General features: G+C 51.2%; 2 protein-coding genes across 2 annotated transcripts; both read left to right on the top strand.

The window, feature by feature from the left end:
• The first annotated feature begins 2566 nt into the window (after positions 1–2566).
• LOC123411411 lies at positions 2567–9114 on the top strand. Its single transcript, XM_045104352.1, has 7 exons — positions 2567–2941; positions 3019–3099; positions 3169–3357; positions 4105–4275; positions 4738–4947; positions 5099–5187; positions 8062–9114. The coding sequence occupies exons 1-7, from the start codon at positions 2827–2829 to the stop codon at positions 8890–8892; spliced, it is 1686 nt and encodes a 561-aa protein (XP_044960287.1). The 5' UTR covers positions 2567–2826; the 3' UTR covers positions 8893–9114.
• Positions 9115–9217: 103 nt separating this feature from the next.
• LOC123408453 lies at positions 9218–11009 on the top strand. The gene has a single exon (XM_045101562.1). The coding sequence runs from the start codon at positions 9534–9536 to the stop codon at positions 10941–10943; it is 1410 nt and encodes a 469-aa protein (XP_044957497.1). The 5' UTR covers positions 9218–9533; the 3' UTR covers positions 10944–11009.
• Positions 11010–13597: the final 2588 nt, after the last annotated feature.

Below are 13597 nucleotides of genomic sequence, written 5' to 3'. Positions count from 1 at the left end.
TAAACGATGGAGGTGTAAACAATGATGGTGATATGGAATGAAGTCACATGATGTTCACTAGCGATGTCTCTCTCCCAAAAGACGATAAACATTTATGCCTGGGTAAACAAATCATAGTTGGGAAATTGACAAAATTATGAACGCACCACAATGCTAATTATGCTACTTGATAGTTAGAGGTTCAATAGTAATGGGCAGTACGCCAAGACAAGTAGACCGTTTATTCATTAGCATCTACTTACTAATCATCCACCTTGAGATATCTATCCAGAACATCTCGCCGGTATTAAGTTGCGAGCCCCACCCGAAGTGTAAACTCAAAGCAACGGACAACTGCATTAACGAACTATGCGTAAGGTAAACAATCCTTGCAACCGTGGTCACAAGCACCATTGTTTTCTCCCTGGTGGCAACAACACATCCCCTAGTCTCATGTTTCTGTCACTCAAGCTAGACATCTAGAGGCATGAACCCACAATCATGCATAACGCTCCCTCTTGGAGTTACAATCTACTACTCGGCCAAAGCAATAAATAGCAACGGAGAACATGCATGAATCACTAAGGAACATAATATAAAAGGATAATCAAATATATAACTCATAACAATCTGAACATAATCTCATAATCCATCGGATCCCAACAAACCGAGCATAGCAATAGAAAGAGAATTACATAGATGCCTTGATCATGTAGGACAACTCACAAGGACTAACCATTGAAGCATAAGATTGGAGAGAAGACATCACATAGCTACTGGTCATGGACCCATAGTCCAAGGAGGACTACTCACGACACGTCCGGGAAGCGTCCATGGCGGTGGAGAAGCTCCTGGAGGTCAATCCTCCCTCCGTCAGGGTGCTGGGAAGAGGTCTCCTGACGCTCCCGATCTCGGAAGCGCTGTGGCGGCGGAACGATGGAGAAATTCGCGCTTGTGAAAGTTGTGAAAGGGTTTCCTCTCGGAGGACTAAATATAGGCCAAAGGAGGGCACCCGAGGAGGTGGGGCCCACCCAGGCGGCCTCGTGGCGCGGCCAGGGGGTAGGCCGCGCCAGCAGGTCGCCTGGACAGCCCCTCGCCCCCGTCTGGGCCATCTTTGGTGATCTGGAAGCTTCCGTCTCGCTGATTTTTTTTATATTTTTCCTGTAATTTTTCGGTCTTCGAAAAATTAGGTAAAAGCCCCTGTAAAATAGACACCAGCAGATAGAAACTGGCACTGGGTGCACTGAGTTAGTAGGTTAGTCCAAATATGTGTAAAATGATATATAAGTGTAGCAAAACATATAACAATGTCACCCAAAAGATCATGGAACAAGCAGAAATTATAGATACGTTTGGGACGTATCATCGTCCAACCAGACACATTTGTCGTCGAGACTCAGTCGCACCATGCCGTCAAGATTTTCCATTGTCGACGCGGTAGATGCGACACCGCTCCACCTGCCAACCTTCACGCCATCGCCACCACTGGAGCCCTTGCCACACGGATCCCACCACCCATAGTAACCCTTCCCGAGCATCCAATCCTCCCAAGACGACGCCTCCGTGGTGGGTACGACGCGCAGGGCACCACCGCCACCCAAAGGAAGATGGATTTTTTACTTTCGTCCGGAGGAGGGTCGAGGTAGGATATGAGGACCTCACCTTCGCCTTCAAGGAGGGTAATGACAACGAGAGATGTCCTTGCTACCGGGCGAACTAGTCGACCAAAGTTCTTTCGATCCCCATCCTATACAACCAACCTCCGTCTACTTCGGATCCAACAACGAGCTGTCAACTGAAACCTACTAAGAAGAAAGTGCCATGGGGGCTCAACTCCGTCATACTGCAGCGCCCCATGCTAGCCTGGCGACCCGATTCGGTCGGACCGTCCCGCGCCAACCGAAATACACGAAGGGGAGGGGAGCTCCGCCGCCGCCCCTACCGGCTGGGCTTCACCCGACGACACTGTTGGCGATGACAAGGAAGGAAGGAGAGGCGATGAAAGGTTCGTCTGACAACGACTAGGGTTTCCCCCGGGTCGCCTACGGTGGCAACACGAGAGGGATATGCGCGAGTGATCTGAGGGGGAGAAGGGCTTACTGCCATGCACTCACTCTGTCCTAATTTTTTTGTCTTATACTCCCTTTGTACCGGAAGCTACTCCAACGACCTATATTCCGGTACAGAGGGAGTATTTGTCTACATATGAATGTATCTAGTCACATTTTAGTATTTTGATATATTCATTTCTAAACAAACCTAAGACAAGAATTTTAGAACGGAGGAAGTGAAACCCAAGATGTATTTATATACGGAAAATGATAAAAATAATTTTATTTTGAATACAAAAGGTGCACTATTTAGGCTCGGGCTTTGGGTTTACAGCCCGACCCAACATATGCCCGGGCTAGTCCAGGGGCCAAGGGGCCTGTTTGAGTTTACCCCGATGAAAATGCTCCATGGCCCGAAACATAGGAAACCCAAAAGAACGGCAACAAGACGGGCGAGAGCAGCAGTGTACCAGCAACAGAGCTCCACCACCACCACAACCCTGTCGTCTCTTCCACTCTCTGTCCTTGCTTTAGCCCTCTCTCTCCCTCTGATCTCTGCCCCTCCCTCTTCTTTTCTCGCCTTCTTTTGGCGGAGAGCGAGAGCTGCAGGCAGGTCCCCCCAAAAGAGTTCTGCATCCTTTGGTGTTCTCTGAACCTTCTTTACCTGTCCTCAAATGGCCGCCTCCTCCTCATCCCCCTCCCCGTCCTCACACCCCCCCTAGCCCCACATCCCACTCTCCCTACCTGCCACCTCTGCCCGGCTTCTTGGTTCTTTGCTCCACGAGAGGACCACGCGATGGAGGCCAGGGCGGCGTCGGCGGCAGGCGCGAGGGCCGTGGCGGCGCTCCTCGTCGCCGCACTCTTGCTCGGCACCCCCGTCTCCGCCTCGGCCGCGTCCTCGTACCCCGCAAGTGAGCGAGCTCGGTTCTTGGTTTCTTGAAGTTTCTCTTTGGTTTTCTTGCGGCTGACTGGTGCCCGCCGACGGCAGAGGTCCTGGGCGGGCTCCTGACCAGCACGGCGACGGCGGTGGCGAAGAAGCTCTGGTCGCTCAAATCGACCGCCAGGACGGGTAATCGGTGCGTTTCTTTCCCGTGGTTTCCGCGTTTCGGTTTCCTGAACGGGTTATTCGTGTCGGCAGCGACGACGGCGGCGGCGTCCGGGAGGTCGATGGTGAAGTACGAGGGCGGGTACGCGGTGGAGACGGTGTTCGACGGAAGCAGCCTGGGGATCGAGCCGCACTCCGTCGAGGTCACCCCCGCCGGCGACCTGCTCCTGCTTGACTCCATGAACAGCAACCTCTACAGGGTCCAGCTGCCCTTGTCCCGATGTGAGCATGCCCCCATACTTCCAACTGCTTCTTCCTGTCCTTTTCAGGCTTTGCTGCTATCTTTGTAGTACTCAGTCCTGAGTCATCATGGGTTTCTGCTAAATATGGCTGTTAACTAGATGATGTGGGTGTGTTTGGGTGGTTGGTCGGTGGTGATGTGTGATGGTTAGATGCTAAATTTAGGTGTGTTTCCTTTATTATACGCCTTATTATGCGATAGTGATGTGTTACGGACCTGGTCACTTTCACTCCCCTTGTTTAGAAGTTGAACACACACGGCAAGTATTTGCCTGAAAGTTTTGTAGCGAAATATAGTCTGAACTGCTTTCAGCAGTTATTTAGCAAAATCTTTCATGTCTGATGTGAAGATCTTTCATTAAAACTTCGGTAACGTACTATATTTTCTGTTCTAAAGTGATTACCCTGAAGTCGTGTCTTTTCTCTATAGTAATTACTCCATCTGTAAACAAATATAAGACTTTTAGATCACTGCTTTAGTGATCTAAAATGTCTTATGTTTGTTTACAGAGGGAGCACCATTTTTTTTGGAGTGAAATTCTCTATAGTAACTACTCCATCTGTAAACAAATATAAGACTTTTAGCTCACTGCTTTAGTGATCTAAAATGTCTTATGTTTGTTTACAGAGGGAGCACCATTTTTTTTGGAGTGAAATTCTCTATAGTAACTACTTCAGCTTATATACTATTTTCCCTTGCATCTCTTGAAAATGGTTCAAACCATGCAGATAGCAGGCCAAAGCTTGTGGCCGGTTCGCTTGAAGGATTATCTGGTCATGTTGACGGGAGGCTCCGGGAGGCCAAGATGAACCACCCTAAGGGATTTACAGTCGATGACAGGGGCAACATTTATGTTGCAGACGCTATGAACATGGCAATAAGAAAGATCAGTGATACAGGTAAGCTAAAATGTCTTATTGTAGGGTCTAATTATGGATAGTTGAATTACATAGTTATAATGTAGATTATGGATTATCACATTCTTAAAATTTCATGATACAGAAAATCTCTGGGAGAAATCAGTAGTCCGTGACATCATAATTGCTCATTCAGATTGTATGTGTTTTGAGGCGTGTTCAATTAAACCAAGGAGTTTCATGCGCAAAACATCTATATATTTGTAAAGTAAATATCATATGGTGTTGATATGATTTCTTGGAGTTTGCCCAGCCATTTTAACTTCACAATTTGTGCTTTTCAAATTGTTTGTACGTATAGATCTTTAAAGTTTATTCAGTTTTGCTGCAGATAATTTCTTTTCGTGAGTCTTCAAGAAACATCTACAATAAATGTCCTTCACTCCTTATGAATTTGTAACTGGTAATAAAGAGATTCATGACAGGGTGAGCAATAATGTGTAGGGGTCACAACCATTGCTGGGGGGAAATCAATGAGAGGTGGACACATGGATGGACCAAGCGACGATGCAAAATTTTCAACCGATTTTGAAATCCGCTATATCGGCAGTAGCTGCTCCCTCTTGGTCATCGACAGAGGAAACCAAGCGATTCGCGAGATTCCGCTCCAGCCTGATGACTGTGAATATCAGGATGAAGCTGGTTTCCCTCTAGGTACATTCCACTAAGCTTTCCGATAGTACTATTTCACCGAAGAATACTGTTCTTGTCTGAAGCCACACTATCATGAATTGGCTGCTCACAAGGAAGTTCCACTAAATACCAAAATTACTAATTACTCCAGTTTAAATCCTTACACTTACAGGTGTTGCCTTGCTTTTTGCTGCTGGTTTCTTTGGTTACATGCTTGCGTTGCTCCAGCGCCGTGTTTTAGGAATGGTATCAGCAACAGAGGTAATTTTGCCAAACTGATTTTGTTATTTTTTTCGAGAAAACGCAAAAAGCCTTTGCGTTTCATTGCATTCATAAGAGGGGGGGGGGGGGGGATACATCCTCCTAAGAGGCTAGTACATCGGTGTTACATAGTAGTGATCAATGGACGTCCCAGGAGGAGGGCAGGGTGATCCTAAGCCCTTTAGCCCCGGCTTTAGGCCAACTTCGGGATTCGTCCTTGATCTTGTCAACGAGCTCAACCAGCGATGGGGTTACATGGTCAAAAACACACGGGTTTCTATGCTTCCAGATCATCCACGGCACCAAGAGTGCTACCAAAGCCAGCGCTTTGCGGAGCGGGTGTGGCGTGGCATCTCTTGCCCGCAGCCACCAGTCCTGGAGCGTGGCATCCTGGTCTGGCACCGGAGCCGGCAGGCGCAGCCAGGACATGACCTCATGCCAGGTCTGCCTTGTGAATGGGCATGTGAGCAGCAGGTGTCGGATCGTTTCCGGCTCTTGATCGCAAAAGAGGCACCGAGGGTGGTGGGGGAGGCCATGGCGGGCGAGACGCTCTGCAGTCCAGCAGCGGTCCTGGTTGGCGAGCCAATGAAAGAACTTAACCTTCGGCGGCGCCTAGCCCTTCCAAATCAGCTTCCACGAGCCGTGGAAGGTGGCCTGGTAACATGACCGTGCTGTGTAGATGCCGTTGGCCGTCCAATTCCAGACGAGCTTGTCCGGCTCGGTAGACAGGGTGGTGTGAGACACGAGCAGCCATAGTCTGAGGTACTGCCCAATCTCCTGTAGGCCAAGGGTGTCGTGGATATCCCGCGCCCATGCATTGTCGCCGATGCCCTCCGCCACCGTCCGCGATTTCCTGCGGTTTTTGGGGATGCACAAGTACAGCAAGGGCGCGTGCTCGTGGATGGACTGACCGTGGAGCCAGCGGTCCTCCCAAAAAAAGTGTTGTCGCTCCATCCCCGAGCAGCATGGTAGTGGAGGCGTGGAAGAGGCCGCACTCCTCGGGTGTGAACTGCAGGTCCAGTCAGTGTCCGTCCTCGAGAGCCATAGCCATCTGAGCCTAAGGGCGAGCCCTGTGCGCTCAAGGTCGCGGACTCCTAGTCCACCATACTCGATCGGCCGGCAGACCCGACTCTAGTTCACGTGACAGTGCCCTCCATGGGCGGCCTCGCGGCCGACCCAGAGGAAGCCACGCTGAATCTTCTCGAGCTGCTTTAGGGTTTTCTTCGGGGGCGCGAGGGCGAGCAGTTGGTGGATGGGGATGGCACTGAGCACCGACTTGACGAGCGCCAGCCGCCCGGCCTTGTTCATGAGCCACGCCTTCCACGACGGAAGGCGTCCAGCCACCTTGTCCACGAGTGGCTGCATCTGGGCCGCGTGTGGTGAGTGGGATGCCAAGGTATGTAATGGGTAGGTCCGCCGCCAGGCAGCCAAGAATCTCCAACGAGTCAGCAGTCGACTCGTCCCCGTGCAGCGCCGTAGCAGAGCTCTTGCCGTAGTTCACATGGAGGCCGGAGGCAGCACCGAAGACCCCCAGAATGCTCTTCACGGCGAGGACCTCATCGGTCGTGGCGTGACAGAACAACATCACATCGTCGGCATATAGCGAAATGGCCGGGATATCACGGCGAGGGTGAAGACTCCGGAGGATGCCGGTCTGGAGGGCCCGTTGCATGAGGCGGCTGAGTGTGTCGACGGCCAGGACGAATAGCTGCGGAGATGTCGAGTCACCTTGTCGCAGCCCGCGGCGGTGCCATATCGGGGGGCCGGGCACTCCGTTGAGCAAGACGCGGGTGCTGGCCGATGATAAGAGGATGGCCAGCCACTCCCGAAATCTCGCTCTGAACCCGTGTTGGCGCAGGACCTGAGAGGGGAGGGATGCATGACCGAAGGCGAGGCAACGGCGGCAACGGATGTCGTTGGGACAGTCCCGCACGCGGTGCCGGTGGTCGAGGCAGCGGAAGCAGAGAACAGCGACCTCCTCCAGGGACGGGCTGCGGCGGCGCGGCGAAGATGCCGGGCTGGGAGGCCGTCTTGGCGTGGGCGACGATGGCGATGCCTGCGACGGGGCTGTTGGAAGCCGTTGGCGTCGAGCACGGGGCCTCTCGACGCGCGATGCACTTCCGAACGGGGGCCAAGGTGGTCCTTGACGGCTGGGCGGGCGGCAGGCGCGGCGCACCCAGGGGCGGCGGCTGCCGGCGGGGCTGGGGTGGGCGGCGGCGTGCGTGCGACGTCTCTGTACGACCGCGTCGAAGACTCGACCTCCGAGCTACTCCAGCGCTCCCCGTAGGAGACGCGCTCGCCGGAGGGGGTCGTTTGGCGGTCGACAGGGTCAGCAGCGGCGGCGCCCATGGCGCAGGGCCTGAGAGGGGAGGGAAGCTGGAGGTTGCGCCGGCGAGGACGGTGGAGGCTGCAGACGGCGGGGCTAGGCTAGAAGGTGGAGGCGCAGCAGGGAGCGGGAGCGGAGCGGAGCCATTCCTTCTTTCACATAGATCATTTACCGGCTTACATAGGGAATTTTGAAACTGATTTTGTTATTCTGAGGAAAACATCATGCACACTTGCTGGCAGCATGGGTTGGTAACTAGGGCAGGGTCTATGCTGGACCATGGTTCTACAGGTCTGCTGGTTTACAGCAGGCCATCTCATGAGTACGTTACAGTCAGCCTTGGGTCACCTAGATGTGGTGTCCATCATCCTTATGCCCACAGCGTTCACCCATTCATCATAGAGGTGCTATGAACTCACATTATTATTCCTCTAGGGGGAGTCTAGATCATTACTAAAGTAAAAGCATATTCTTCAGAACTACTCCAGCAAGAACTACTCCAGCAAATTTACAGTGACCTTCTTGGCAACTGAAATCTCACCATGCAGGAACCTCAGACGCCTCCAAGACCAAGCAATGCAAGCATCCCTCCATACCAACCATACCAACAGCCATTCAAGCCTTCGTTTCGCCCGCCGCTGATCCCAAATGAAGACGAAGCTGGGAAGCATGAAGCTGAAGAGGGATTCTTCACCTCAGTGGGCAAGCTCATGGGAGGAGCAAAATCATCCGTGGCAGACATGTTTTCCCGAAAGAAGCGCCCCGCGAGACAGCATCATCAGCACCACCAGCAGAGAAGAGCCAACCCTTGGCCGGTGCAAGATAGCTACGCCATCCCGCACGAGGAAACGCCTCCGCCGCTCGACTCGAGAGGACCGACCCCTCAGAAGAACTACGGCTTCATGACGACGGAGCCTGAGAAGGCTCACCACCTCCGGCACGGGCAGCCTTATCTCGGCGGCTGGGATGCACGCGGCCCTCAACAACAGCAACAAGTGTATCCCCATCACCAGCAGCAGCAGCAGCAGCAGCAGCACAGACAGCAGTTGGAGCAGCAGGTGTACCGGCAGCAGCAGCAGCAGCACAGGCAGCCGCCGGAGCAGCAGGCGTACCACCTGCAGCAGCACCAGCAGAGGAGGCAGCCGGAGCAGCAGATGTACCAGCTGCAGCAGCACAGGCAGTACTCGTCCGGGCCGCAGACTTTCTATGAGCAGAGCTGCGAGACGACGAATGAGGTGGTGTTCGGCGCGGTGCAGGAGGTGGACAGCAAGCGGCGCATGGTGGAGATCAAGGCCGTCAACTACGGCGACACCTTCTACGAGCAGTACGGGATGCGCTACCGCAACAACTACATCGGCTACAACAGCAACAACTACTGACAGATCGAGAAATGGAAGGCAATGGGAGAAAAATGGAAGAAGAGGTAGTAGGAATTAGTAGTCTCCCATGTCTTGCTTAGATTGTGCAATGGAAGCGCTGAGGTTTTGGTAGTGTACCCTGATGAATGATGATCACAGATTTCTGGCCTAACTTTTTGTATGTATAGCGCTCTAGTCTCAGCTGCTGTGACGAGTACAATTCAATTGCATACTTTTCGGCCATGTCTTGGTGGTAGCTCTAGAACTAGAACTTCTCTGAAGGTAAATAACAGAATCACGCGCAACACATGGATGAGAAGGAACCGACCCGGAAAATAAATACTAGGACCTAGTGTTACTCAAAATCAAGAATTGCAATCATCACGGCATCTTCAGAACCACATCATGATCGGATTCAAGGAGAATTTCAGAAAATTAAAGCAGCGGGGGCGGCAAGTTTCACATAACTGACGGCAAACTGGGACCGAATCGGATTCAGAGAAAGGAAATTTGACGCGTCCTCCGTCGCATGCAAAACCATCGTCTATAAATATCAGTATCCCTTGTCGTCCCAAATCCCAGTCGCTCGCCATCCATCCACATCAACCCCTTCACAGCTACTCCTAGAACCCTAGCACCAGATCGGGCGACCGCCGGCCAAGATGGAAGGGCTCGACGTCGACGACGTCTTCCAGCACTGCCGGCTGAACCCTACGGAGGTGGACGCCGTCACCTACTACCTGCCACGCCTCCTCTCCGGCGAGACGCTGCACGGCGTCGAGAAGCTCATCCACAGCGTCGAAATCTCCGGCTGCGAGCCCAAGGATCTCGCCGCCCGATACGCGCCCGCGCCGCAGGCCTTGAGCAGCGGTGACCGGTTCTTCTTCACCACGTGCAAGAGCAAGTACGGGAGCAAACTACAGAGCGTTCGCACCGCCGGCGGCGGCACCTGGACCATCCAGAAGACCACGGAGATCAGCCACGCGGGAGGCAAGGTCGGCGAGGTCAAGAACCTGTCGTTCAAAAAGAAGGGCAAGTCCACCGGCTGGGTCATGGAGGAGTACCGGTGCCTGCTGCCTGAGGCCACCATCGCCGAGGGGGTGAAGGTGTTCTGCAGGATGCACTTGGCTCAGCATGCTCCAGCCGCCGCTCGCCAAGAATCGGCCGCGTACATGCTTCAAGAATCGCAGCCAGAGGCCGCGACTGCGAGCACGCAGGCACAGAAGAGGCCAGCGCCCGCTGCCGCCGCCGATCCTCATCCGCCGCGCCCCAAGAAAAGGATGCGCGTTGCCACACCATCCTTCACCGCTGCTGCACCAGTTTTCTCGCCGGATGAGTCAATACCTGAAGCCGACGACGACGGCATGGGCGGGTTCTCTTGCTCAATGGAAGATCTTTTCAGGCTGCAAGTCGACGAAACTCTCAGGGTGGGAGCTACAGAGAACATCTCTCCGCTCGAAGCTGAAGAGAACATCGAACAGTCTCACTACTCTGAACCAGACAAGGAGCTAAAGTTCCTACTCGATGAAGCAGCAGCAGAGCATGAACCACAGGCCGTCCCTGAAACTGAAGCAGAGTGGCAGGCCGACGAGGCGCTCGGGAAGGATGGGGAGGCATATGGCTTTGATATCGAAGAACTAAAGAGAATGATGGAAGCCGACGATGCGCTCGAGGAGGATGGGGAAGCAGATGGTTTTTATATTGAAGAACTAACGAGAATGATGGAAGCCGACCCAATTGAAGTCACTGGAGCCAAAACTGGCGTGGAGATGGACCGACAGGAACCTCTGTACCTGGATTGCTTGGACCAAGTCATGCTGGAGGATCGGGCCATGGACAACCCTGCCTTCCGTGATGCTGAGAAGGAAGAGAGGCACAATGACGCGCCGGATCTTGACGCACCATCACTTGAGGGACACGACCACTTGTTCAAATTGCCGCCGAGCTTCTTCGATCCATTTGAAGCAGCGTGGAAGGCCGAAGAGGCGCTCGAGAACGAGATGAGGAACAATACCGCGGCCGATCTGCTTGGAGGATACGACAACTTCTTCTCGTCTGCAAGTGTCCATTAAATCCGATGTTGAAATTGTATGCAAAGTGTATACGAGGATATTCACTGGCTGATATATTAGTTCGTCCTTGTACGGTCGCCACGGATGTACCTCTGAGCAATTTTCTCCACTTGTTCATGCAAGCTACTGAAACTGTTGTTCTTCTTCTTTCTCCTGTGATGGATTTTCTGAACCTTGCATTCTCTCCTGCACTATACTTCTTCTGCTATGTTTCCTGTGATGGACCATGTTAAAACTGCTCTTATCTTTTTGTATATTAGTCTCAGATAAGCAAGCATAATGCAGTTATGATCTGGGCAGCCGTAGATAAGCAGTAACTATGTTTGTAAAATCAAAACTGTTTCGCTGCTCGTGATAATCTACAGAACAACTTCAAGTTCATAAGTTGCAGAGCAAATTCAAGTTTGAGGCAAAAATAAATAAATTGTTCTGTCTATTTTGCATCGCTGAATTCATGCCTTTTACCATCAACTAAAGCCTGATCCTTATGGGAGATGCTAAATTATTCTTCGTTCTCCTGTGATGAATTTTCTGAACCTTGCATTCGCAAATTTGTATGTTGTGGCTCATGTATTTTCGCTTAGTTTCTCTCAGGTCTCAGCTCCAAACTTGTTAGTAGAACTTCTCATGATTCTGGTCAATTTCTATTCATAGTCAACTGCTAAGCTCTTTGGTTCAGTTCTTTCGCTCACATTTGGCTCTACATGAATCAACTCTGAAGTCTCATTTTTAGTGAGGTTTCCTCTGTACTATCGTTTGAGCAAAGTTAAGCAAGTACTCCTCAACTCTCACTGCAGTTCAGACCTTTTCACGTAAGACTTGAAAGAATGGCAGGTTTTTTTTTTAAAGGAAAATAATATCAGTTTTTTCTTGAAAGAATGGCAGTTAGCCATGCAACCTTAAACCTTTACTACCAGCTACTGCTAGTCAACTCATCTCAGACCTTCGGTTGAGAGGATACGTGAAGGAAAAGAGAACCAGGTAAATACAGCCTAAACCACCACACCCTCTTCCTCCACCTATGATCTCTACAGCGAAAAGGTGTGAAAAATCTTCTACGGCACAGCCCGGAGTTGCTTCTTCATACCCTGCGGCCATGGTTTCCACCTATTTTACATGTGCTAGGAGGTATGTTTTGACTCCGGAGTCTTTCTTTTTTTTGAAACTGAAACTTTCGACTCCGGAGTGAGGAGGTCCAAGTGTGCAGCTTAGATTAAGTTTTACAAATCTCATTAACTTCTGGGTGTGCTTTTGAGAGCAGACGTACAATCCGGGGTTCTAAGTTGTTAAACCTGAACTTGCAAATCTTGTTCAACTGTCAAACAATAACCTTGAGGAGCTCTCTCTGAACATTTCACATTTATTTGGTTGGAGAAAGCTTATTTCAGATTGGTTGACAAGACACCTCGACAGATTTTGTGTGTGGAATAAGTGGAAATGGGATGTCAGTGAAGAAATGTTTCTCATCGCCGCAGGATTGTGCAAGCTGAAAACAAGACATGCCCAGTCTCCACATGTTCATGATTTACAGTGTGCAGTAGTCATATTTTTCCTTGAAATCTAAGTGCAATCTGTCTGTCTTGTTGCTAACTGAATTTACAGTATGTAGGTGGTGTCTAAATTCTGCAGTATTTATGTTCATGACTTACTGAACTATGTTGTCTTTTTTAACAGTGGCTTGATCTAAATAGTTGTATTTTAGCTCCATAGTTCTGTGTAATTTGTGCCTTGATTTTCTGGCGTGTCTGAATTTTGCTGCTCCTGTGCTTGCTACTCCTTAATTCACACATGTAACAGGAGGTACAAAAGGTTAAATTGAATCTAACCTTCCAATGTTATATATTTTGATCTCCTTTCTGATTTTCCATTTGTTATTTTTATCTCAAACAAGTACCCATATTTATAAAGATCTAGTGAGCATTCCCACTGTTGGAGAGGGAGAGATCTGAATAGGTTTATGTGACTGATCTTGTTGACCATTTAAACTCTGAACTTTCCTGACAGTTACGAACTTTCTTTTGTAGTTTCATTGACTATGCATGAATCCCATCATTTAGTCGTACTTTTTACTGGTATACACGAAAGCGATACGAAACGCTTGACTTCGATCCAAAAAGCTATACAGGAAGATCTTCAATAACCACAATAGCAATGCCGATTTATAATCTAATGAAAGGCCTGCGTGAAGTGGCAAGTGGAGCAAGTGTTTCATGCAGGATTCAGAGCATCACAACCGCGCCCCCAACAGCCCCCCCCCCCCCAAGGCCCTTTTGTCTTCGACGCGAAAAAAACGGCCCAGTCGCATCCCCAGAAGCCTGCTTTTCGCGGGTTAAGGCCGATTTTGTCGCTGGCGGACCCAGGCCGAACCCGGCGCGCTGGGGCGCCCGGGGGAGTCGGGGGAAACGTATTTGGCGCGAACTCCATGTGGACCTGCGGAGTCAGCAACTAGGGGCGTTCGTCGTCCTCATCGCCTCGTTTTCCCACGGGGAATCAATGCGAAGGCTTCCGCCGGTCAGCCTTCCATTTATTCCTCACGAGGGCGCAGTGAAGGCGCGTCGACGTGCGTCCCGCCCCCTCCCGCCACGCGTACGCATGGCTGCCGCCCACCCGCGGCTATATAAGTCGTTCCTCCGTCGCCGGTGGCCGCACACCTC

The sequence above is a fragment of the Hordeum vulgare genome, chromosome 7H (genome assembly GCF_904849725.1).
Source record: "Hordeum vulgare subsp. vulgare chromosome 7H, MorexV3_pseudomolecules_assembly, whole genome shotgun sequence".
NCBI lineage: Eukaryota > Viridiplantae > Streptophyta > Magnoliopsida > Poales > Poaceae > Hordeum > Hordeum vulgare.
This window is presented reverse-complemented; position numbering and strand designations above follow the sequence as displayed.